This window comes from Excalfactoria chinensis, chromosome 6 (assembly GCF_039878825.1).
Source record: "Excalfactoria chinensis isolate bCotChi1 chromosome 6, bCotChi1.hap2, whole genome shotgun sequence".
Classification (NCBI taxonomy): domain Eukaryota; kingdom Metazoa; phylum Chordata; class Aves; order Galliformes; family Phasianidae; genus Excalfactoria; species Excalfactoria chinensis.
Window position 1 is genome coordinate 10,449,131 of NC_092830.1, and position 25,833 is coordinate 10,474,963.

Consider the following 25,833-nt stretch of genomic DNA (forward strand, 5'->3'; position numbering starts at 1 on the left):
GAGACAGAAAATTGTCAGCTACAAAGCACTCTTTTTCAGCGCAATCACCACCAGAAGCTATGAATTTTCACCAGCTACGAACAAGAGCCTGCATGCCATACGCCTACAAATCTGCACCAGTAGATGTGACCCGCTGTCACCACTGCTGAAATGCAGCACCCACAGCCTCTCTGTGCTCACATCCACTGCTTGGTCTTCAGAAATGCTGTTGCTAAAAAACACTAATATTTAAGCTCCTTCTTTACTACAGGCCTATATTGCTTCAGTTCTGAAAACATCAAGTACCGACTGCAAGCTTGAAAAGGAGCTGGACATAAGTGATGCTCCCTAGAATCTTTTCAAAGCCTCTTGTACTGTAACATTTCTGTTTCTTTGAAATCACAAGACCGCAAATCTGTTCCCTGGTTTCTAGTTTTTGGTGGATTATATTTCTGGGAATTGCCAAACTATTTGCACTGAGGTTTTTTTGTTTGTTCTTAGAAGCTGTAAGTGCTGTGTTTAGTTTCATTCTGTTTTAATTCCCTTGGTAGCATAGAAGGTTTGTGTTTTATGTTTGTATTAATAACGTATTGCTTGAGAACGCTATTACTTGAATAGTTCTGGAGAACAAAGTACCAATGAAAATGCTACATGCTATAATGCTGTTGTTATACACAATGTATACTATGATTTCATTATATGCTAATTATGCTATTTTTTTTTACAGTATAGTTCCCCTAAGGCCAGTGAAATCACATAGTTCAGAACTATTGGGACATGTTAAGCAGTCTGAAGGTTCTGAATGAGTAGGCCAGCTTCTGAAAGTCATTGTCATGGGAGACCTATTGGAAAACCATGTGGGGAAAACTGCTGGCAGCTGCTAATGTCTAAGAAATGGGCTATATAATACGTGTGATGGAGTTAAAAGAGTCCAAGGAGAGCATTTTGTAATGATAGGGAAGGAATACTGAGGAGCTGAAGGTAGGATTGCTGCTTGCGGCATACTAGCATGCAGCACTGATCTGTGACAATAACTCAGTTACTTAAATATTGGCAAGAATGCTGATGGCTGTGGTAATCTAAGCACAGCATAAAGGTAGCAGAAGTATAGGAATTTTGAGTCAGCAAATAATGTCTGCATCCTGCTGAGCAGGATCAGGCTGGATGCTTTTCCACTTTTCATAATCACAGCAGAGAAAACAATTGCTTTGCTACTTACACGCATAGTAGTTTTGTATTACACCTTCAATTAGTTTGGTTTTGATAACCTATTAAACTTTACTAGCAGATACAGTTAAAAGGAACTTCAAGGCATGTTTTCACAGGTTCATGTTCTCAAAACCTGAGGAAATAATTTCCCTGCTCCTGATCTTCTGCACAGGAACTCTTGCACGTGGGATAGCAGATTGAGTTTGCCCAGGTTTAATGAACCGAAACCCCAGAGACGCAGGTCAATCATTGTTTCTGACGCTGTGCTTCTGATTTACTCTGTTATCTAATTCAATGTGTTCTGTTGTGACAATGCTGATCCTAAAGCAGATTATGAGCTTGAAAGTACTGTAATTTAAAGTTAAGGTTGAGATAGTGGATATATTTCTGTTGCAGATACAGTGTTCAAAGCTAATAGGCTTGGTTTGTTCTTTACTTTTTCTTTCTTTCTTTTTTCCTACCTGCTACAGTAAGATAATTCAGCAAAAACTTTTAATTAGCTCTTATATTTTGCTCTAACGCTGCTGTTGTCTATGGGGCAGTAGAAATAAGCTGTTTTATATGGTTTATACTATCTGTGGTATTAGATCTGCAGATCTTAATGAAATGCTAAGCTGTCTCGCTGCAAAGCTTCTCATTTTTTTTCCCCTACATCTTAGTAAATACTTGAGCAAGTGAGTCCAGTGCAGAGTTGAACAGTTAAAACATCTTATCTGGGAACTGATCAGGCACAACAACCTGGCAAACATAAGTCCTGAGCTTGATGAATAAAAAATATACCAGTTAAGTGAACTTCAGCTTGTTTCAGTAATTTTATGTTATATGCATTTCTAAACTCATTGTGATAGCATGTCTAACACGTGTGAATTTAAATGTGATGGACAACATTCTGGGAGTTAAGGCGTTAAATGCTCCAGATCCGTGGATCATCAATACTTCCTGGCACACCTGTCTCAGAAGAGAAGGAGGACTACACATCCCAGAGGACTGTTCACTGTTCTGTTTCTGTTTTCCATTGAGAGGTTAAAGATAAAATTGTGCACAGACATCCCCTTTTTCCCTTCCGCTCATCTCTGCTGAGCGTGCTTCCTAGCCATGTAAGGCCTTTGGTTTTGGACACTCTCATTTTATTTGATTTATTGGCTTCAATTCCAATTATGTTGTATTGTATCGCCTTCTGTATCAGATCTGCTCTGCAGGGGGGCTGAACTTGATGATCTCTAGTGGTTCCTTCTGGCCTCTACAATTCTCTGCATTGTGACTCTGTATTGTGTTATCTTGCATTGTGATATTTTGTATTTAGTAAATAAGTTATGCTCCTCAGGCTGTTGCTGCTGTTTTGTTTTTAGACCCATCTCCCTACCCTTTCTCTTTTTTCCCTTCTCCCGGGGTGTGGATCCGTGGGACCCCTGCCTCATTAGTCACGGAACTGAGCCAGAGGAGCCCATAAACCATCTACAGTGGGTACAATAAATGCTTTCATGAACTCTGGAGTAAATACCAACATTAAGCTGCATGCAAACAAACCCACAGCCCCCCAGAACCTGAAATATTAGTGCCTCACAGTGACAACAGAAACTGATGTGTCCCTGGTAAAGACAAAACTGGATCTTTCTCAAAAGGCCTAGTTCCTTACTCTCAAATGCCACTCTGCCAAATGCCAAAAGACTTCTCTATCCTGAGCAAACAGCTGCGAGGCATGAAAGCAATGCCAAATATTCAGTCGGTCGGGTAGAATGAAAGTAACAGAGCAGATGCAGTCCATCAGTATTACTTCGTTTGTAAAAGCAAAAAATTGACAGACACTCATTAAAGTACACTCTCTTTGGGACCACGCACAAAACTGGTGAGGAATAAACAACGCATTTGAAGTCTTTTGTTTAGAGAAATATTAATTTCAAATGGGCTTCCAGCATCTGCCTTGCTAAGATGCATCTGAATGTCTCAAGTATGAGAAGCCAAATAGGTATCGATATTTATTGCCTCTCTATCACTGTTTTGCAATGATCCCACTAGTCAAGTTCTGAGAGAACTGAAGGACAAGGTTTTTTTAAAATTTATGATTGCTATTTTAGGCAACTTATGTTCCAAACAGAAATCTACAATACGACTCTTCTGCCTTGCATTGCATTATGAAAGAGCAGAATAGTCAGCAGTATATACATTTGGGATGAAGAGGTTTGAATTTTGAAGCAGGTCAACTACTGGCTTAATGCACAGAAACAAGAAATTTGAGTTCCCTGTGACTTAGTCTCCAGCCTTTGAAAAGACCAAATATTTACACAGCCCAATGAACTGCTCTTCAAAGCAGATTTAAACACTTCACATTCCCATCCAACCTAACTGTGGGGCTGATCACTTGAGATGTAACTCATTTTTTCACCAAATACCACCCTTAGGTTGGAACATTTCAACCTGCAAAATGTCAGTGACATGCGACAACCAGGGATCCAGTCCACAGAGCTCACTTAAAGCAGCTCTGTACTGTAGAAATATTACCTCTTCAAATGAATGAAACACAGAACGACCGCTAGCACGATCAAATTTAGGTTTAAAATGCCCGTCCTTTGAGGTGTCAAAACCGAACACATTACTCTAGGTGAGGTCTCACCAATTCTGAGTGCAAGCGTGGGATTACTTTCTTAGTCCTGCTCACCACACCGTTCCTGATCCAAGCCAGGATTCCATTGGCCTTCTTGGCCACCTGGGCCAAGTTTAAAGGAGGTTTTGGGCTATAGCTCTTAAGAGTATTTAACAGCCACATATCCTGCAAGGCGTTCTCATTCCACCTGCAGAGTCAGAGAGATTCTTCAGCTCATCCTTTGCATAAAGCTGATAGTAACTCAAAGCTCAGTTCCTCCTATCTTGAACTCATCAGGTGATCAGATAAGAGACGTCAGGCATTTTCAGAGAGTCCGGTGAAGTGCTCACTCAAAGAAACAGAAAGTAGCAACAGCTCACACTAATAGTTATAAGCTGTGCGATATGACTCTCCTTGTCTCCCAGAAAACTTCCCTTACAGCGTTTAAGTAAATGTAAGGATTTTGCTTGGCTGTGAGAGGAGCCATCACCAAACCGCTTCTTCTCCCGGAGAACGCTGCAACTTATTGCACACCCTCAGAAGGACCTCTCACCTCACTCTGCATTTTCAGATCTCCCTTCTTTTTCTGTCTGATGCCACTGATGTCTGTGACCGATATATCCATAACAGCATGCGATACAAACATTCACAGTTCTACCATCATAAGAAATGTAAATGAGTGTAGTACAACTGTCAGGATTTAAAATTAAGAACAAAACTGCTATGTAAAGTGAATTTTCATCACTGAAGTCTTTACAGAGTACCTGTGTTCATATCTGGAGATAACTGAAATCTCACCAAAAGCATTTCTACCTTAAGTGACATGTGAGCGTAATCCCAAGCAACACCATACAGAACCATTTGTATAGCTATGCTTCAGATTTCACGTCAGCAATTTTTTCGAGTGCATCATTAACCCACTGGGGAATCAGTCACATCATTGCTCCCATGTTTTCACTGCTGCCTTCAGTCATGTTTTCTCCATCAGGTACAATTATTGTACATGTGTAACAAACTTTTGTTATTGTTGTTGTTGTTTGTTTGTTTTTGTTTTTGTTTTTTTGTTTGTTTTGTTTTGTTTTGTTTTTGAACAAAGGGAGAGGGAAGTGGAAGCAGAAACAGCACACAGCAGGGGCCGCTGGAAACCGTTAAGGCTGGGGTCGCTCTTTGGAAGGATGATTCAGCTGTCAGGGCCCTCGGCCGGCGCTAACGAGGCCACGACTGTCAGGTGCCGCGGGGCCGCGGCCACCCGGGCGCAGCTGCTGCTCGTCGGCAGCCCGGGGATGTTCCGCCCCCTACGCCTCTTGAGCTCCTCCAGAAGCCGTCGGGAGCCACGAGAGGAGCTTCTGGGATTCATCAGTCGAGGGAGCCGGAGCGGGTTCTGCTGCTGTGTCCGGTCGTAGTGCAGCTGGGGCTGGTAAGTACCGCGGGGGGCTGCTTTTAATACGGGACCTTGGGATTCTATGTCACGTTCTCTGCGTGTTGTGCTGTTTTGTTTCAGGTTGCAGTGAGACGTCTCCCGATGCAGATCAGCCCGGACCGGTGAGCCGATCAGGTAGTGCCGGGACCGTGGAGGCGGCGAGCTCCCGGGAGCCGTTCGGTGCCGTCCGCCCGCAGCGGGAGGACGCCGGGCTCCCTCCGCGCTCCGTTCGGGGCCGACGCGGGGCTCTCGCCGGGCTCCTCCGGCTTCTCGGAGGCGGGGTAACATCGCCGTCCCGCTGCCGTCGCGTTTTCGGAGGGTGCTGCCGCTCTGTTCCCCGAGTCCCAGCGCAGCCCCGGGGCGCTCTCAGCCCCTCAGGGCTTTTTAGCGGCGCCGTCAGGTCCTCCCGATCTCTCCGGTAGAAGCGAACGGAGTGGGGCCATATTCCTCCGTTATCGGTGCTGCTGGGAATAGGAAGCAAAGCAAAGGGCTGCTGAAGCAAGTTTTGTTCTGTTTCAGGCTGAGCGAAGGCTGCAGCGGAGCCTGTCGTCAGCCCGAACCAGCGAGACGGTGGGAGCGGTGAGCATCTGAGAGCAGCTAGATAAGCTGGGGGCCGCGGCCGAACCACCGGAGAAGGGTTTTTCGGGTTCTTCGGCCCCTTCCGCTTTCCAGCGGTGGGAGCGAGCAGGGTGGGACCACCTATTCCACTCGCCGCCCCTTTTTTGTAAGTTCAGAAGCGCGATGTCGTTCCCACCCCGGAGACGCGGCGGGACAGCTTGCCCGACCGGAACGCGTTTGGGATGGCTGTGTTGTTTTCAGGGTAAGGGACCGTGGAGAGAACCAGAACTCCCCGTGCCGTGCCTCCGGATGAAGGAAGACCTAGGAGAGCCGGCGGGTGAGGCTCAAGAGGCAGTAAAGGTGGGTAACATCACCGGGGGTTTTGGTTACAGAAGTTAATGGAAACTTAACAGAAGTTGTCAAGTTTGCCAAAGGCAAAGTAGAGATGAGGGAGTGCGTGGGCCTGCTGCGTGGGACCAGCTGGTGAAACGGGATGTAAGCAGGCGGAGGTGCCCAACGCCCTCTGGTGGCTGCTGTGACTGCTCCTTGGGGGCGTGAGACGAGAGAGGCTTTGAGGAAGGAGGAGTTTGTCTCAAGCGTGGTGGAGCTGGTCAACGGTGATTTAGGCAAAAAGGAGGCCTGCATATTCCCAGACCCTAATTGGACATGCCTGTGTGTGCTGAAGGAACTGGCAGAAGTGAGAACTGAAGAGCTCCCTATCCTGTTCTTTCTGTTCTTTTCTACAGGAAGGGTGTCTGAGGACCAAAGGACAGCCCGAGTCCCTGCAGTGTTCAGAAAGGGTGAGAAGGTCAGCCTGTGCACCCTGGTGGCCCTTCAGAAGCGATCTGAGGAGCTCTTCCAGCAGTTTCAAGGACAGAGCAGGCATCTGGTGTGACTGCAGAGCCTCTGTGGAGGGAGGTGAATTGTGTTGTGTTCTTGGCTGGTGCATGCTGTCCCTTGGTGTCAGAGGCCCATTCATTTTGTTTGAGGGTGATGGTATGTGGGTTTTCTTGTTCAGGCTGAGGGTGTGCAGGAGGAATGGAGTTGGGAGAGGTGATGCCTGCAGGAGTGGAGCATGTTTCATCTGGTGTGATGCAGCACTGTGGAGTGAAGTCTCCTCCCTGGGTCAGGAGCTGCAGAGTCTCCAGGTAGGTTTTTGTTTCATGTGGTGTTTTGTTGTGCTGGTGTTAGTGTGGTTTTGTTTGAGGGGGCGATAGAAGGTGTATATTGTGTGGGTGTATGTTTGAGTTGGTGTGTGGTGTTGTGGTTTGGATATGAGTATAGCTATTTTGAACTACTTGTTTGTATAGAGCAGCAAATGCTTCTTGACTCCATATAATAAAATCTGGTTGAAAAGGTATAATCCTTAATACAATTGTACTGTTGAAAGGAACAGTTCTTCGAATTTATTTATTTTAAAGACAGTGCAGTATTCTGTATTATAGAACTCCCATTCTCAATCTACAAGCACTTCTTGACTTATTTCTTCTCCTTATCCCTGTAACCCTGATAACTTTCTCCTGGACATCTACCCACCTATAATTTGCAGGACAGCATATACAAACTTTTTTTTTTTTAGTCTAGTTTAAGGGCCCAAGCTGAAGTCCTGCGACTGTTAGAATACAGTGTTTCTGGAGTCTGTAGGCTGTGGTTTAATAGGGGGAAACAAAGCAACTGACCATGTGTCTGGAACAAAAACAACACAAAAGGCTCCAAAATAATAATAAAAGCAAGTAGTAATTGTTTGGAGTTTATTGCAGTCTGTAAATACTGGAAGGAGATGAACAGCAGCTATTGTTTATGTAAGTGTTTCCATCTCCTTGTGCCTTTCCTTTTCATAGCTTTTTTTTAAAGATGTGTTGCTTCTGTCTGGCAATCTACACATGAACTGTGAAACTTTGAGGGTTGCCCCAAAAGTAACAGCAAGGTAATGGCTGTATTAGTGAGGACCTTACATACCCACATGGATAGACTGCAACAAGGGATCATGGCAGAGAGGTAAACAGAACCTACCCCCAGAACTGTGACATTTGGTCAGTGTGGCAGCCCCCAGACAAATTCCCTCCCACCCCCCTCCCCCCCCACCTTTCGTCCTCTGATCAGGCAGGAGCTGTGCTTGTGCTGCTGTGGTGTGAGTGGAGCTGGGAGTGATGGCAGCCAACCTCCTTTCTGTATAAAAGCAGCTCCCCTTTAGGAGCACAGCAATGCAGGTGCAGTGTGAGCACAACTTGCGAATAGGAAATGCTTGTTAGATGGATGCTCTGGCACTTGTCAGGGAGCAGGGAGGGTCCTCTCCTCTCTCCTCTTTTGAGAACTTTGGGGTGCTGCTGCCCCTTATAATTACCATGGTGGGCATCAGTTACAGCAGCTAATCTGAGGCAGCAAGCCAGACCAAGGAGATGCAGGCTCTCTGGGCTCATGTGGGCACCTGGGTGGACATCCTAGAGGAGGGGGGGTAGTGGAAGGTGCAGTCCGTAATGTTGACTTTGGGGAGCTCTGATATCTGGAGTTCCCCTTGGGTGCTGAGGGAGGAGAGGGCTGTCATGGGTGCAGGTATGTCCATGTGTGCTGAGGGAGCTGACAGATGTTTGCTGAAGGTGCTCTCTGTCATCTTTGACAGGTCTTGGAGAACAGAAGAAAAGCCTGAAGACTGAAGAATGGCCAGTGTCACTACAGGAAGGGCAATAAGGAGGATCTGGGGAACCAGAGGCCAATCGGTTGTACCTCTGTTTCTGGGAATGTGACAGAACAGCTTGTTCAGGATGCGTCTCCAAGTGATTGGAAGAGAAGGTTATCAGGAATAGTCAGCATGGATTCACCACGGGGAAGTCAAGCTCAACTGACCTCATAGACTTCTATGATGGTTTCTCTGGCTTGGTAGATGGGGGAGAGCAGTGGGTATTGTCTATGTTGAACACAGCAAGGCTTTTGGTACAGTCTCCCATGTCATCTTGATAATGAAGCTGTGAAAGTGTGGGATAGATGAGTGGACAGTGAGGTGGGCTGATAAGTGGCTGAGCTCAGAGGCTGGTGATCGAAGATGGGCCACGAAGATGATCAGGGGCTGGAGCACCTCCCCTATGAAAACAGGCTGAGGGAGCTGGGCTTGTTCAGCTTGAAGAAAAGAAGACTGTGGGGTGACCTCATTGCAGCCTTTCAGTACCTGAAGGGTACCAATAATCAGAAGGGGAGTAAGCTCTTTGAAAGGGCAGATAATATTAGGACAAGGGAAAATGGTTTTAAGTTGAAAGAGGGAAGATTTAGGTTGGGTGTTTGGGGGAAGTTATTTACTAGAAGAGTGGTGAGGTACTGGAACAGGCTGCCCAGGGAGTTTGTGGATGCCCTGTCCCTGGAGAAGTTGAAGGCCAGGTTGGATGGGGCCCTGGGCAACCTGATCTAGTATTTGTGGAAGTTTGGTGTCCCTGCAAGGCAGGAGGGTTGGGGCTTCATGATCCCTGAGGTCCCTTCCAACCTGGGCCATTCTGTGATCAGTGGCGCGGAGTCCAGCTGGAGGCTTGTAACTAGCAGTGTTCTCCCGGGGGTCAGAGATGGCTCTGTTCTTGTTCAATATCTTCATTGATGACCTTGATGAGGAGTTAGTGTCCACTCTCACAAGAATAGCAATGATACAAAGCTGGGAGGAGTGGCTGACACACCTGATGGCTGTGATGCTGTTCAGGAAGACCTGGACAGGCTGGAGGGCTGGGCAGCGAGAAACCAGATGAGGTTTAACAGAAGCAAGCGTGGAGTCTTGCACCTGGGAAGAAACAGTTTCAAGTATTGGTACTGGTTGCTGCATGACCTGCTGGAGAGGAGCTGTGTGCAGAAGGAACTAGGGGTCCTGGTGGATGAAAGGCTGGCCACGAGCCAGCAGTATGTCTTTGTGGCCAAGAGTGCCAATGGAATCCTGCGGTACATTAAAAGGAGCAGGGCCAGCCAGTTGAGAGGTGATCCTTCCCCTCTACTCTGCCCTGGGGGCCTCACCTGGAGTACTGCATCCAGATCTGGGTTTCCCAGTACAAAACAGACAGGGGTCTCCTGGAAAGAGTCTGGATGAAGGTAGAAGTGAAGGTAGAAGTTCACCTCCCTTGTGAGTGAGTCTGTTCACCCTTGACAAAAGATGACTGAGAGGGCATCTGATTAATGTTTATAAATATCTTAATTGTAGGAGACAAAGGGACGTGGCCAGTCTCTTTTGAGTGGTCTGTGGGAACAGGAGATGGGGAAATGGCTGTTAACTGGAGCACAGGAAGTTCTGTGCCAGTAAGTGAAAGATGGAGGGTGATGGAGCACTGGAACGGGCTAACCAGAGAGACTGTGGTGTCTCCTCTGGAGGTGTGCCTGTGTGGCCTGCTGTAGGAAGCCTGCTTTGGCAAGGGGTTTGGACTCTATGAACTCTAAGAGGTCCCTTCCAATGCCTATGATTCTGTGACTGCAGGCATCAGGTAAGACAGTGACATGTGTGAAGGTGTAAGGCTTTCTCCCTGGGTATGTTTAAAGTTTGAGACCAAATTGAGATCATTTTGGTTTTTGCAATAGAAGTATCCTATGTATCCAATAATTTACATCACGTTTCCACGTGCCTCTGTTAATAAAGTCTTCATGCACTTGAATAATCTTAAGCAGACTCCTATACTTGTAATCAATCATTATCAGCTTGAAGTAAATCTGTCTATACTAAGCCTGACATAGGGCTGCTTAACAATATCTGCTTCCTGTTGAAGTACTAGTGCTGAAGCTTAGAAGACTTCTCTGCATTGCAGTCCTTACCAACCAGTTCATGTCATTATGAATTATTATACTGGTTGAGAACTGGTTTGTAGTGGATGCCTGTCAGTGACTGACACCACTGCTTGCTGAAGCTGTGCTGAAACTGCCACTATTCAAATGCGTAAGACTGAGATGTGCTGGACCATGTAGCATTTGTCTTGACAAATGTGACTTTGAATGCTAAGCAGAGGACCACGTAGTAGTACAAATGATCTCTATACAGTGAAGGTTTTGTCTTTCTGTGTTTTGATAGGACTGTATGCTGTTTGGGGCATGATGGAATTTTGGCATTTCCTCTATGTTGCCTTCACATGTGCTGTGGTAGTTATGGACCTACACGATTGTTAAACAAGGGGGATTTTTACTTGGAGACTTGGACCTGATATTCATTATAGGTAATTTGCTCATTCTGTGTATTGTGCAGCTTTTTTCTTTGCAAATTAGTCTTGAAATAGAAGTAATTTATCTCAATATGCCCTGAGGTCAGCATACAAATGACTTTAAAGACACAGTATCTATATTTTGAGTCCACATAGTGTGCTGAATATATCCTTACAGCACCTTTCATCCTAAGAATCATTCAGATCTTCTCAGAGAGGAATGCCCTTAAAGCAGTGGTGTTAAGAGAGAATATTGGTTTGGTACAGGTTGTTTAAACTTAGTGGCCTGCCAAAGAATTCCTGGGCAGTATTACTTCTTGAAATGCAGCTCGGTGCCCCGCAATGCTCTTGAAATGCAGCAGATGAGTCACTGTCATGCTGATGCATATAGATACTTTATTCAATCACTGTGATTATTTCATAAAGTCCTTTAGACTTATCTGATAAATAATAGAAATCAGTGACATTTCTTATTGTATTGTTTGTTGCTGCTGTAAACTATTTTTTAAGTTGCATGAATGCTAAGAGTTATGTGACAGAATTAACATCTGTAGAAATTGTGTGAAGCTTCCTTGTATGGGTAAACCTTAAATACATTTCTTGCTGGATAGAAAATAACAGGCATATTACTTAATTTATGCTAGATATTGTGCTTTGGTTAGTATAACTGGAATTGGATTCCTTTAGGAAGAAATTAAACTAGAAGAGCACCTCTTGGGGTGAATCAGTTAACGTTGGAATAAAAATAATAATAATAGATGTTGCATTTTAAGATTTTAACAGTAATGCTTAGCAGAACTGAAAAACAAAAACTAAACAGCTACAACAAAAAGACACTTGTACAGTTGAGAATAGATATTGACCAAAAGACATTGCTGGAGCTCTGAAACTAATCATTAGTTCAATAATCATTAGAATGTTGTTGTTTCTTAAAAATATCAAAGATTGAACTGGATGCAAGGTCTTGGGAACAATTGGGTAAAACTGACCTTCTGTCTCAACCTGTGATCATCCTATCAGGGGTGATAGCTATGCAATTCAGTTTGTCATCTATTTTCTGTTGTTCATTTAGTTGTAAGAACGAAGGAAATGCAACTCTTATGTGACTTTAGACTCCAAGTGTTAGGAAAACATCAGCAAGTTTTTCCCACCAGGTATGTGGAATCTTCACTGCTAGAAGCTATGAACTGTCTCTAGACAGACTCTTTATTCTGCATTGATTCCAATGTGAAAGCTCACTGCAGAATATGAGAAGCCTGATTACGTTACCTTCATTACTTGTTGAGTCTTGCAAGCCAGATAGTTTACAGAAAAGGGACAAGGAAGAGATAGAAAAGAATTATATCATTTTTCTAAGTTGATCTTTGATATGCTTATGGGTATATATACTATCTCTAGCTGCAGACTTAATAATTCCCTGAAGATTCACCTGAAGATATACTTGTGTTGCACAGCAGATAATAGTGGTTTTGAAATGTCTGTTCTTCTTGCCGGTGATTTAAGAGGTCTTAGAAGGAGCACAAGCTGAGATATTTTGTTTTTACTGAAAACCTCTTAAAAGGAGAGTAACCCAACAACTCTATTTCAGGTCATATATTGGCTTGAGCAGTGGGACTGGGTGAACTTCTTGAGGTTCAACCAAGTCAAGTGCCAAGTTTTGCACTATGGTCATGCCTATTTTTGCTGTCATTACATGCCTGGGGAGAAAAGGATTGTGCACAGCCCTGAGGAAAAGGATTTGGGGTTCTGCTGCACAGCAAGTTGAATGTGAGCCAGCGATGTGCTCTTACAGCCCAGAAAGCCAACTGCATCCAGGACTGCATCAAAAGAAGCACGATCAGCAGGGTGAGGGAGGTGGTCCTGCCCCTCTGCTCTTCACTTGTGAGATCTCACTTGGAGTTCTGCATCCAGATGTGGAATCCTCTGTACAGGAGAGGTACGAACCTGTTGAAGCACATCCAGAGAAGGGCCACAGAAAAAATCCAAGGAATGGAACATTTCTACAACAAGGACAGGCTGACAGAGTTGGGGCTGTTAAGCCTGGGGAAGAGAAAGCTCCAAGGTGATCTGATAGCAGCCTTTCAGTATCTAAAGTGGGGTGATGACAAATAAGGGATATGGACTCTTTAGCAGTGTCTTCTGTGATAGGAGAAGGGGAAATAGTTCAGAAGGGAGATATAGATTGGCTATAGGAGAAAGGTGTTTTTTTAAAATAAGGGTGGTGGGGGCACTGGCACATTTGTCTTCCCTATGTTATTTCTTATGGTGTAATCAGCATAGATAATCATTCTCCAGAGTAACAGCCATGTTCTGTTGGTTCTATTTTTCTACTTTTCCAGAGTTCAGATATCTAGAGGAGAGCAAGAAACAAACAGAAAAAGTGCTAGAGAGACACGAGAAGGAGAAAACAGCTCTGTTCTCGAGTATAAAACTGTAGGTGAAAAGGGGTTAGTATAGTACAGTCTTCTCCTGTTTGGTTGTTTGTTTGTTTGTTTGTTTTCTCCCATGAATCTCTTTTATCTAAGCTCAGGTAAGGGTCATTGGAGCGAAGTACTGGTAATACAGCTCCAAGATTGGTTTCTCTGTTTTGAAGAGGAAATAAGGCTGGGGCATGTCCTTCATGGGGAGTATCTCTGTGGTAAGTAGGCAATGAATACTACTAGAATATGGCCAAACAAACCTTTAAGAACTAGGTTACAGGTTACAGTAGTAACATGTTCTAAGATTTCTGTGGGCTGAAGTTAAGCTAATCTATGTGGCAGTTAAAGACAAGAACACCCCTGAGTATTGTGTATTCATGCAGAGTGAAAACAGACCTTGTTGGATAACCTGCTGGTACCAACACGAACCGCTTTAAGAACAGAGTAATGTGTATTTCTTCTAAACGTAAAGAACTGTACTGAAAGAGTATTAAAATCAACTTTTCATGCATGCTGTATTAGAATACATTCCTCTGTATATAATCTTTGGAGTACTTGCCCCATATTAGCAATAGGACTACTTACTGATCCTTGTAAGTATGCCTGGAATGATTTTGTGTGAAGATTTAGGTGACACCCAAAGTTATTGGGTACTTCAGCAGCTGAAATAGAAATGCTGTTCTTCTCCTCTGCTGTTTTCTCTGGACCATGCCTCTAACAAGAGTAGTGAAATTGTGTATATTGTTGAATTGGACAGGACAGTGATTAAAGTATTGAAACATAGTGCAGTACCTCTTGAAACATACTTCAAATACAGGATGGAATATAAATGGAAATGAAATCACTTATGACAGCTCACCTTAACGAAGTGTTTCCATGCAAATTAATTTGAATATTAAATGTAGGTATAAATATTATCTGCACTTTCTTTCTGTGCCTAATCCAAACCCAGCTGCGCTGCCCTGAGTCTGTTACTTCCGGGTGTTTTCCTATATTCTCCTGTTCATCCAACTGACTGTCACTTTGTATCCTGACAGTGTTTACCAAAGAGTTTCATTTTAGTATCTTTCCAAACAGGTGCCAGCCAGTGCACAATGTTCCAGCCTGACAAAAGGCTTTTGAATTTCATGCTGCACAAGTGGATTCTGCTCCACTCTCTGTGGAGTACCGTGATTTTGCCAGCCCTGTGTTTTACTTTGGTTTGTAATGCCCCTTAGCAGTGAAGGCATTAACAGTTGGTGATTCTGTGATATATTATTTTTTTAATATATTGTTTTTTGGGAATTGGTGTTAATGGAAAAACTGTTCAGTTCTGTGATCTGGAGATAAAACGAAAGGAGGGTGGTGTTAAATGAGCATTAAAGATGCTGATGTATTCACATGATATTGTCTTTAGAACAGTATAAGAACAGCCATATGTTTTGCTTTAGAAATGCACAGCGTCCTTCATCTTAAGTTGGATAACATCATTCACCTTGATTAGTTCACGCCTTAGTAAGCATCAAATCTGGAGGTGTTTCTGCACAATTTGCTGTCTCTTAGGGGATAGGATTACATGCTACCATTTAGGAAACACCTACCAGTACTTTCCAGCCTCGGGTTGTTTATACAGATCTGTACGTGGCTTTGGTACCACAGATTCCCACGGATTTGTTTTTTTTAATAATTATCACTTTTGAAATCATGCTCAGTGCTATGGAGGTGCACTCTGTTTAAAGGAAGAAAAACAGTTTGCTTAAGGCAAGGGGCCTTATATACATATACATATATAATTTTAAATGGGGCATACAGAACATATATTCTGTAAACAGGTAAGCTTTGCATAAATTATCAGGGAAGTCTGTATAATTTTTTGATCTTTATGCTAGATAAGATCAAGGTAAGGGGGAACCAAAAGGGTTTGGGCCAAAGGAATCTCTAGGAGCTTCTACCAGTTTGGTTAGCTACCATTGCCAGGGTGCCTGCAGCTTTTAGTGCGGCTTGGCCCTTATTCAGCAGCACTTTGTCACAGCTCATGCTAGTTGTTCAGCAGCTGTCAGAGTGGGTGTCCCTGTCAGGGAAGAATCTGGGACCTAAAGGCCAGGTGAAATGTGACTGTTACTAATTGAGGTGGGGACCTTGTGACACAGAACAGAGGAAAGGCTGAGGTACTGAATCCTTTTTCCACTCAGCTTTTTACTTTGCAAGTCTGACCTCTGGAAATGATCTCAACAGCAGTAAACAGGGAAGAGAAAAAGTGAGCTCCGGTTCCTTATTTCTTTATGCACAGTGATCTTGTTCTAGTAAAATGCTGTCTGTTGCAAGCATCCTTTAGAATTTATGCCACAAACACAAAATGGCATTTAGCTGTTATGTATATACATTCTTGCCTCAAGCTGTGAATGTTTTCAGTTGGATAACTTTCTATGCAATCTTCAGTCATCAAGGCTTTAAGTAGATGAGGAAAAACATGCCAAGTCATTTATGAGTGGCTATTGTGAAGAACGCAGAAAAAGGAATTCATTGGAGCTTTGCAACCTCAAAACTAGTTCATAGGGCAAGCATAGTTGATGACAAACCCTATTTAATACACAGATATCTAATAGAGTTTGAGTTCTGTGTGCTCCAAGTGTTGATTCAAATTTCAATGACTTTTGATAGCATTAATTCTCATTGTGGTTCGTTGTTTTTTTGTTTTTAGTTGACTCTGTACTTCTTCAAATTAGTACTGTGTGCTATAAAAGATAACTGGATGGATGTAAGGAGCATAGGATTTTGAAAATTGAGAAGCTGTGACAATGCTGAAGTATTCTGAACTCCAAAAACACAACTTGGATATTTTAATTTGTCATCAGAGTGGGAGAATGGCTCTAGGTAATTTCTGGTTATCTTTATTTCTTCCATCTGCTGCTAATAAAAAATTAATTCGGTTGAAGTTTGGGTTAATATTATTTCTAGTTGCATATTACCTCATCCTAGTTTAATGAGGATTCCAGTCTCTCAAAATATTGCCTTGCCTGTTGTGATTCAGCTTACAAAAATACCTGCTGATTATGCACAAGTACGAGGATGAGTCTGCAAAAGGAATATTCAGTGTTTTTCGGTGTAAATAAATGAATCATAGCCTTGATGTTCTGAGCTGTAGGGAAGATGAGCAGCTTGAAAAGTGAGTGTCCAACAGTTTGTTGACTAAATACTTGATTTACCTGTTGAATTTTCAATTACGTGCTTTGTGAACTAGAGAAATGTGAGAAACTTCAAGCAGATGCATTGGGTATTGGCTGCCAGAGAGTTAAGGAAAAGTTTATTTTTTTCTAACCTGCTCCATAATTACTGTGACTTTATAGTAGAAGCTGAGGTAAATGTCCTATAGAGCAAGGTAAAGAGCACCAGATCAAAAATTTGTTTCATATTTCTATGTCTTCATTTGAAGTTGTCAGTGCTGCAAGAGTTCTACCCCTTCATAAGATTCTTTAATCTTGAGAAATGTTAGGCTGATAGCAAGGAAGTTCATGCCTTCTCTGCATACAGAGCAGTCTGGCATATAAACAGATTTAGCTCCTCCATAGTGATAAGACCAACTGATTTCAATCATACATGTAACCCTTCTTTTTTGTCTGAATCTGTTTTTGTATTTATTACTGTGTTTTGTTTTGTTTTATTTTCAGAAAGGCCATGTTCCCCATCTCCTACTAACTGAATTATCTTGGCAGGCAGAGCACAGTCTAGATGAGTAGGCTTTACTGCACCAGTCCTAGCCTCTCCTTTTTGAATTGTCATACTACTTATTTATTAGCAACACCTATGTTGCTTTTTGGGTTACTTTTTTCTTTTTTTATTTCTGTTAATTGAGACATGAGCACAATATGAATAGCTATTATATTGCCTGTTTGTAAGCTTACTGAAAAGGCTGATACACAGAGTGGGATATTTAACAGGTAACTTCCTATCAGCCTTAGAACACATCTGTATTTGCCAGCCTTTCCATTCGGGGTGAAGGTGTTTGCATACTCTATCCTTTTCTTGTTGCCTTTGATCAGGAATTTCTCTTGACTCCTGATGTCAAGGCAAGGGTTCACTTGGCTGACTTCTTGATGTTTAGTGAATTACATGTTTTATTCCTTTATTAAAAATATTTAAGTATTAATTTTTTATATTAGAGTATTCAAATGTGCAGAATGCAGTGTAACTGTGGGAAGCTCTAGGGGCAGTGCCCATATCATGTTTTTACACCCGCGCTGTAGAAGACTCAGTGTTTACCCATTAATGTAATTGATAGTTCTGAAAAACGAATAAAACAGTAAGAAGATGATTTTTTGAAATCTCACTTCTCCTTCCAGTACCAGAGCATCTCTTAGTTGTGCAACACTTCATATGGTCATCTGCTGTTTCTTTTCTTTCTTCCCAAGGGACGAGTGTGCTCCAGCAAGCAGGATTAGTTGTTTCGATTGCACAGCTGTTTAGTTTTAGTTGTATGTGCTAGAGACAATGTCCTGCATTTGGTGTAGAGATTCACTATATTTTTGATTGCATCCACTTAGTGATTCATTGAGGATGTTAAAAATTACTGGAAAATATTGTTCCTTGTTTCCTTTCAGAAATGAGTGAGCTACCAGTGAAAACAGAGTTGCCCATCCACTTGTTGGTGGAGTCTCTACTAAAAGAGCACAGCTTTCTGACAGATTACACCTCAGTTCACAACACCTTTCAGACAAGACGTAACTTCTCTAGTAGATGATGGTGTCAGATAATATCTGCAGAAATGAAGGATGAAAGTGACTGTACTGGGTATCATCTGATACGGGATCCAGAGTATGTACCAGTTCCTATGATTCTTCATAGTAAGGCAGGGAAGATGTTTAAGTCTTTGAATCACTTAGAAACACATCCAAAATTTTGAGTCATCCTCTGCTAAGCTGATAACTGAAATCAAGGAGGGTTGATATGTGCTCTAAAATGGGAGCTGTTTTTCATTGTGTCCATTTTCTGGGGGTGATAATGTGTTTTCTTTCTTTGTATAAAAGCTAAGATTATTTCTAAGTGCCTAAGAAGAACTCAGGCTTTTAAGATGCTGAGGTACTTCTGAAAATCTTGACCTACAGATGTTTTGAAAGTTTTTACAGTAACAATCGACAGAAAAAATATATTTTGATAGCAGATAATAACATCTATCGTATATCAAAGATACCAGTCAGTTTGTTACCAAATACAGTCTAGACTGGAACTATTAGAAGGGTCAGTAAAACTTAAACCCTCCTAATGATGACTGAGCCTGATGATTCTTGAGTGAATACAAACTGGATATTCTGCTGCCACTTGGGTTTCTGAGATGATGATTCTACTGCATTGCTCATCTTACTACTCAGTTCCTGACAAATGCTCTGGCTAACCTGGGGTAAAACGGTGGCCCACGAGAATTTGTCTTCATTCAATTCAGCCAAGACAGGTTGGACGCTGGTGCGATACACCGTTTGTACCACAGCCTGTTCCCTCAGGTCCTGGGTTCCTTTCTCCAGGGCAATCCATCTGCCTGGGTTACATCCCAGGTGAAAGATAATTGCCTAAAAGGAACCTTCTCCTCACAGCTCAGTTATTTGTGCTTCTGATGCATAGAAGGGGCGTGCAACGGGCATAGCCCATTGGTGGGAGCAGCATATACTCTGTAATCATCACTGTGTCTCCTACCATAGCCGTATTTTGTACCATTGCTACAACGAGGAAGAAAGTAGCAAAGGACAGAATGAAAGGAAATAAGCAATAATAAAACAATAGCAAGTGCAATCACAGTGTCGAGCCATACAGCTTTGTGGGTTTGTTTGTTTTTTTTTTTTCTTCTCATTAATAAAGTGGTGGGAATGGCGGGAGAGACAAGTGGTGCACAGATGATTAAAAAGGGAGAAGCACAAAAATAGAGATCCCTGTTTAAGAACATATTTTATTTTATTATTATTATTATTTTTTAAAGCACTTTAGGAGAGAAACAGTGGATGCTCAGAGAAAAAAATAAAATTGAATGTCACATTTTGTATTCCACTTCAGGACAAGCCGTGGTAATAGGTGTTACAAGTGAGAAATCTCCCTTGTAACTTCATGCCAGCATATTGCAATGAGAAGATTGAAGAAGATTGATGGAAATCTTAATCTCAAATCAAACAGATAAGGAGAGGAACGTGAGGCCTCTCCTTGTCAAATAAGACACAGTCACAGTTCAAATGAGCCAATGTGGTACGGTGGCTCTTTGTCTGGGAAAACGCCAGTTGTTGTCTTTCTAATAAAAACAGTGCAAGGGGGTTTCCTGTAATCAGGGAAGCTGACACTTGGCTGCTGTTTTTTCAATTTCCAGATAAAAATGATACTTGCCAAGTCTGTAATCCTCTGCAGAGCCGGCTTGAAGTCCATCCTGAGTCTGTGAGGTGAGAAAAGCTGCTCAAAGCAGCTTTTGCCAGGGTGAATCGGGAGGGGGTGTGTGCAAGGCCTTCCTTGGCTGGGTGGCTGCGTGCCGAGTTCCTTTGCGATGTCAAGATTCCCTTTTCCTCCGGGAGGGGGGCTTGCCGCTCTGCAGGTCTAATGGTGTCCCCGCTGATGTTTCAGGAGCTGCTGCAGAAGAAAGAAGAAGCGGTGTGGAGGACCTGCCAGGCAGGAACTGGGAAGAAATTGATTCTGTTAACTCTCATTCTCATTCAGTTTGCTTTTCCCTTTTAGTACCTCTGTTGAAATGTATGAATTACTCTTGCTTGCTCCTTATTGTTATCTTTCTGCTCTGAGAATAAATGTTTATGTTGGTTTTTTTGTTTGTTTTTTGTTGTTTTTTTTTTACAATGATATCTGGCTTTTATCTCTGTCCTCCTTAGAATTTTTCTTTTGAATTACACCTCTGTTAGCACGAAGCTTTTACTTACTGGGTGGTTTACTTTCATGCCATTTGTTTCTTTCCTTCACCTATATGGAAGATCCTTTTATCTGAGCTGCTGATTTTAGTGTCCTTTCTTTGGGTTGTAGTGGTGACTGATATGGCACAGCTCTTCCCTTATTCTGCCCATGTCCTTTGTCAAGCAGGCTGTGGTTTTGTTTTTCAGCCAATTAAGTTGCCTTTCTTTTAGGAACACTTTTCTGACTTCTTCCTTTGCAGTTTTTCAGCGGTTAATGCTGCTCTTTCTGCTGATGCTTTATCCCTTCTCTTTCTTTCAGTGCAGTCTTACTGCACATTCTGCACTTACATGGCCCTAATCAACATGGCTGGTGATTTTGTTTTTCTGAAGTGCTGTGGTTTAATTTTGCAGGTGGTTTAGTCCTATGCAGTTTTTGGCTTCCTCCCCTGCTTCCCACGGGGTAACAGTTGAGACTGGGATGAGAGGAGGAACAGGTAGAAATATTGAATTAAAGATAAAAAGAATTTACTAATGTACAAAAAAGAAAGGGAAAACTCGATTATGGCTATGGTACGTACACTCATTTATTTATGAGTAGCAACTGTTAACCACACAATTGCCCAGCCACCACTGACTGATGCTCAGCCAGTCCCCAAGCATCGGTAGCGTTCAGGCTGGACGTTAGGAAATATTATTTCTCTGAAGGAGCGGTCAGGTAGTGGTATGGGCTGCCCAGGGAGGTGCTGGAGTCACAGACCCTGGAGGTGTTCAATGAATGATTTGACGTTGTGTTGAGGTAGACTGTTTATTGAGAGCTATTGGTGATGTGTGGATGGCTGGACTGGGTGATCCAGCTGTGGTGATTCCATGATTCCAATGTATAATCTGATTTTTCCAGATGCAGTGTATTGTAGGGGATGTGATATAGGAACTCAGTGCTGTGTTCTTTTGCCCAGGTGATACTAAGATTGTTTCAGGACTGAGTCCTGTAGTCTGACTCAGTTCTTTCTGGGTTGCCATGTCACCAGAAGGCTTGATTTTCAGGGCCCTGGACAGTAATTTGGGCAGTTGCAAATGAGCATGGGGTCTGTTTCCAGCCACCTGGTGGTTGCTTCCACCACTGGAAGCACATGGTGCTTGGTTGGCCAGCAGCTGTAATCCTTTTGCACATCTCAAAGTTTACTTAATGTTAGGAGTCAGAGAGCTTCTTTGTCTTTCTTCCCCTCACATTTTAGTAATGGCTTTGCTCAACCTTAATCTTGACTAAGGGGCTTCTCTCCTTGTTAAATGTTTTGGCTTTTATAGACATCTTTTTCATCTTGCTTATAGGGGTCAACAGTTAAGGGCACTGATTAGTTCTTTGGTTGAATTGCTGGACTTATTATAGGAATTGGAGTGACCACAGGGCTAGTTGTGAGGCTCATGGCAGCTGCAGGAGCCTTTAGAAGGGTTACAGTACCCACAGGTTCATCACAAGCACTGAAGCAATTGCAGGGCCTGTTGCAGGGATTGGAGTAGCTGCAGGATGTGTTGCATGGGCTGGAGCAGCAGCAGAACCTCTCTGATCTCTCCCATTCTGTTCTCAAACGAACATTAAAAAATGTTTTGTCTGTGCAATGGAATACTTCAGTGAAGGTGTTTTGACAGCTGTCTCTATGGCAGGGCAGGTGGTGGGAGAGTAGTCTCCGTATATTCTTTCCCTCCAGTAGATTCTTTCATTCTTGTGTTTGGTTGATGCAGAAGGGGAATTCACAGCACAAAGTGCTCACTAGAAACCTTGTTTTTTGAGAGGGAAAAAATGCTTCACTATTTTTGGAGGCTTTTTAAAACTATAGAAAATATTTCCGGTATTAGTTATCTGAAAGGACATTTGGGCAAAAGAATGAGATGTGTTTTATCCCTTAACGATTGCTTGTACTCTTTAAATAGAGATGAGGTACTCAAATGTGTGGAAAGTTGGGTTTCTGTTTAGTTTCTCCTTTAGGCGTCCTCTCAGCACCAACCACCTTCTCTGATGATTTAAAATCGGAAACAGAGAACTGAGAAGAGTTTATGTAAATCTCTGAGGATACGGCAGTAGTCCTGAGAAGAAAGAGAAGAAGTGGGTGAGCCTGAGCTACCCTCTGCAGTGAGTATCAAGGCAGAAAATTAATGTTTTGGCTGGCCAAGAGAAGATATGATGTTGTTTTATGCTTTTATGTGTATTATTTATTATCATCCAGTATTTGATTTTTACACCATTTTCCTTTTTAAAGCTTTAGGTCATTCAGCGTCACTGAGTTCAGTGGAAGAAATGAATCCCATGGATGTATCTTCTTAGCTTTAAAACAAGAAAGGGACTTGAATGTTTTACTGATCTCAAATCCACCGTGAAATCTTCAGTGTGTCTCCAGCTGTAGGTACGTAAATACTACCACTATTATATCAGGAGGCGGTTAATGTTGTTGTCACAGCTGTGGTCGAGTGATCTGAACTTTTAAAATAAAATAGAAGGTAAGTCAGAAGTGTACCAAGATGCGAACTTTGACTGATGCAGCTCTACCATGGGAAGCTTGACCCAATGCAGTGGTTGAAGAAAGTTTTTCAGGAAGCTTTGAGGGAATCCCATTACTGTGTACTAGAATTTGCCCATTTTTACACGCTGGAATGATCTCTTAAAAGAGAGCCATCTTTCCATGCAAAGAGTTGGAGAACGTGTGAATTGCTGATGGCAGCAAACTGTGTGTAAAAGATGAAAGATCAGGTCAGGACTCTTGACGCTGTAAGATGTACAGGCGGTAGCTTCATTCCACCCATTTAATTCACAGCTTTTGTATTGTTGTGTAGTTTTAGCAAGGTCATCCGAGCTTTTGAGAGGATAAGAATAAAATATGGAGAGGACAGTTTTTGAGAACCAAGCTGGTACTTTGTCTACTTGTAGGATTTCTCACAACCGAGCCACCAGGACATCTCCAAGGAAACCGATACGTTTAGGTGTTCTTTCTACCAAAGGACTGCTAAGCAGCCTATACTGCTGTCCACAGTTTGCTGTGACATAATTGCTGGAGCGGAGAATTGACAAGCTTCCCTTTGCTTGTCCCGGCTGAAGTGTTTAACTCTGCTTTCTGTTAAATGGATGAGGCTAAAGTTAGGAGGACTCGCCTGTATTTTTAAGGAGGCTGTACTGATATTATTTTTACCTGAGTATTTCATGAAGCATATTTTTGATGCTGAAGTGGCTGTGAGGTCAGTGGTAATGAAAGGGTGTTAGCATGCAATGTAATGTATGTATGTATTTCTCTGGTGTATTGAAGTTGGAGGTATTCTTTTAAAGTTCTTCAAACAGCTCTGTGGTGAGGATGATGTAAAAAGGCACATTGACAGAGTGTATTCTGGTGAAATGTTCACAGAAGCAGAAAGGGTTCCTGCAAAGCTGTGGTTTGAGGCCAAAATGCAGAACCGTCCAGATATCGCTTGTTATGTAGCTGGAGTTGTTCATAGGTGTCTTGTATTTTAAAATGCAGTGGGGAAGCACAGGAATCTATTCTGTCTGTTTCTTGATTAAGCGATGAGACTTTACTGGAGGTCAGCTGATGTGTAAGGGAATTTCAGCCTTGGTAGACTAACAGGTGATGCTGCTTCAACTTTAGGTCCCTAACTTTTTTCTTTTAGTGAAACAAATGCGAAGTTAATTGTCACAAGGGAAGTTTAATGTGAAACTGAGTGAGAATGGGGATAATCAAAGGAAAGATTTAGCAAATTAAGTCCATATATTTGATGACCCACAATAATGTTGTATTCCTTCTTTCTTTTTTTGATGCTGTTGTTGGAGTAAAATCCTGAAAGTAGTGTTTTCACTGAAGAAGTAACTTCCTGCTGGAGGCTGAGAAAATGGTAGAACAATATTCAGCCTATTTCATAAAATACAAAACTTCATTGTGAAACGTGATATGTAGTCCAGTTCACCTGTCTTCCACTTGGCCTTAGAGTGATATGCATGTACACAGTACATCTCAATTTGCCTATAAGAATAAAGATGACAGAATTAAAATGTCTCAAGTGAAGCACTCTAACATATCTATGCAGAACTGGGGAAGCCTCCAGTGATTTCCAACATCATGGGACACATTTTCTTTCTGGTAGCTTAGGGGCCTTTCCATTAATGTCATATTTTATGCATTGTTACACATAAACACACATAAGTAGATATCACATATATATATATATCACATATGTATGTGTATATATATATATATATATATTACTTGTATGGTTAGAAACTGAGAACAAAGTTCACAGTGGACTGGCTTTTGTAAAATGTATTTGTTTAGTATTTTTTTTGTAGGGGCTAAGTAAGTTGTTTTTCAGAAATATCCCATACCCGTGTTTTCAGAAGAGTAAAAATAGCAAAATGTATCCTGTTCTGAGAGAGAGCGTTCATTCCACAGTTCTTTTAAATTGCATAGTATTAAAGAAGCAGTAAAATAGATGACTGTCACCAGGAATAAAATCAAGGCAACTGATCTTCACAGTCCTTCTAAGGACTCTGAACTTTGCTGAAAAGGGAAAACATGATAAACAGAAGAATGATGTTTTAAGATGCTGAAGAGAATAGGCTGTACGAATGAGAATCAGTGTGCGTTTTAGATATGCTGCCAGGTGGATGAGACAAAGGTGTGCATTTGTCAGCATTATTGCTCTTAGGTTTTGATTGTTCCAGCATTTTGAAGAAGGTGTTTTGGAAGGGATGCACAAATTTCACAATCATTTTTGTACCAGTTAATAGAGGTTGTCTATCCACAGCTCAGAGGAATAATATTTGTGTCCCTCATGTGCTTCACAATAACCTTTAATCCTTGAAATCCTACGTACTCTGTCCCACAGCTCCTGCTGTTTCTGAACTTAACTCCAGATTCTTGAAGGCAGTAATAAACTTTCCAGTCAGTTGAAAGATATTTGGCTGACCATCTGCTTCCAGGGTCTAATTATCCTTTTTTTTTTTTTTTTTGGGGGGGGGGGAAGAGGGGAAAGAAGTTCACATTGTTTTTTATAATGTATATATGTGGGAAATGTGATTACTGTATGAATTGTGCAAATGTAATTAAAGATGTGGTAACATTTTCTGCCAAAAAGTAGTTCCTGAATTTCACCGGTGTAAGTAAGAGGGAAATGAAGTTCAGCAGTTGTCCCTCTCACCGTGACGCTGTGTCTGTAGGCTTTACGTGGCTTCAGAGATGCACCCAAAGCCAGCAGAATCTTGGTCTTGTAACGTGAGGTTTAGACAGCGAACTTTAGACTGCAGATTGTTGGAAATGTTTCCACAAAGGACCATTGCTGAAGAATGTTCCACTAAAAACATTTCCTTCCTTTCTCTTCTTTGTTTTCAACTTGTAAAAATGGATGTTTTCAAATGACTTTCTCTGGTAACCTTTCCTTCATCCAATACATAAATTCTCATCTAAATGAAGAAAAAGTGCCACCCAAAATCAGCCTACTTCAGACAGGTATTTGAGCCTGTTTCACTTGGATTCCGGATAAGAAAACTCAGCACTGGTCGGCACGGCTGACCTACAGCAACACGCTGGTGACATTTTTGTGGGATCCTGAGTTTTGCACAAGTGGAAACGCTTGGTTCATCTCAACACCTCCCAAGCAGCGATGAAACCATTTAATACTCTTTTAAAGAGAT

At 42.3% G+C, this 25,833-nt stretch overlaps 1 protein-coding gene across 1 annotated transcript in view; it reads left to right on the forward strand.

The window, feature by feature from the left end:
- The window catches only part of LOC140253727 (protein FAM13A-like), a 191,826-nt gene extending 171,828 nt beyond the window's left edge, over window positions 1–19,998 (forward strand). The window contains exons 17-30 of the mRNA XM_072339484.1: window positions 4,866–5,186; window positions 5,271–5,607; window positions 5,709–5,913; window positions 6,009–6,107; window positions 6,494–6,665; window positions 6,766–6,895; window positions 8,368–10,912; window positions 12,486–12,833; window positions 13,237–13,344; window positions 13,423–13,535; window positions 15,998–16,170; window positions 17,895–18,108; window positions 19,640–19,709; window positions 19,888–19,998. Of these exons, the coding sequence (XP_072195585.1) occupies window positions 12,562–12,833; window positions 13,237–13,344; window positions 13,423–13,535; window positions 15,998–16,044 (540 nt within the window). The 5' untranslated portion in view covers window positions 4,866–5,186; window positions 5,271–5,607; window positions 5,709–5,913; ... (3 more) ...; window positions 8,368–10,912; window positions 12,486–12,561 and the 3' untranslated portion in view covers window positions 16,045–16,170; window positions 17,895–18,108; window positions 19,640–19,709; window positions 19,888–19,998. The remainder of the gene's footprint in view (window positions 1–4,865; window positions 5,187–5,270; window positions 5,608–5,708; window positions 5,914–6,008; window positions 6,108–6,493; window positions 6,666–6,765; window positions 6,896–8,367; window positions 10,913–12,485; window positions 12,834–13,236; window positions 13,345–13,422; window positions 13,536–15,997; window positions 16,171–17,894; window positions 18,109–19,639; window positions 19,710–19,887) is intronic.
- Window positions 19,999–25,833: the final 5,835 nt, after the last annotated feature.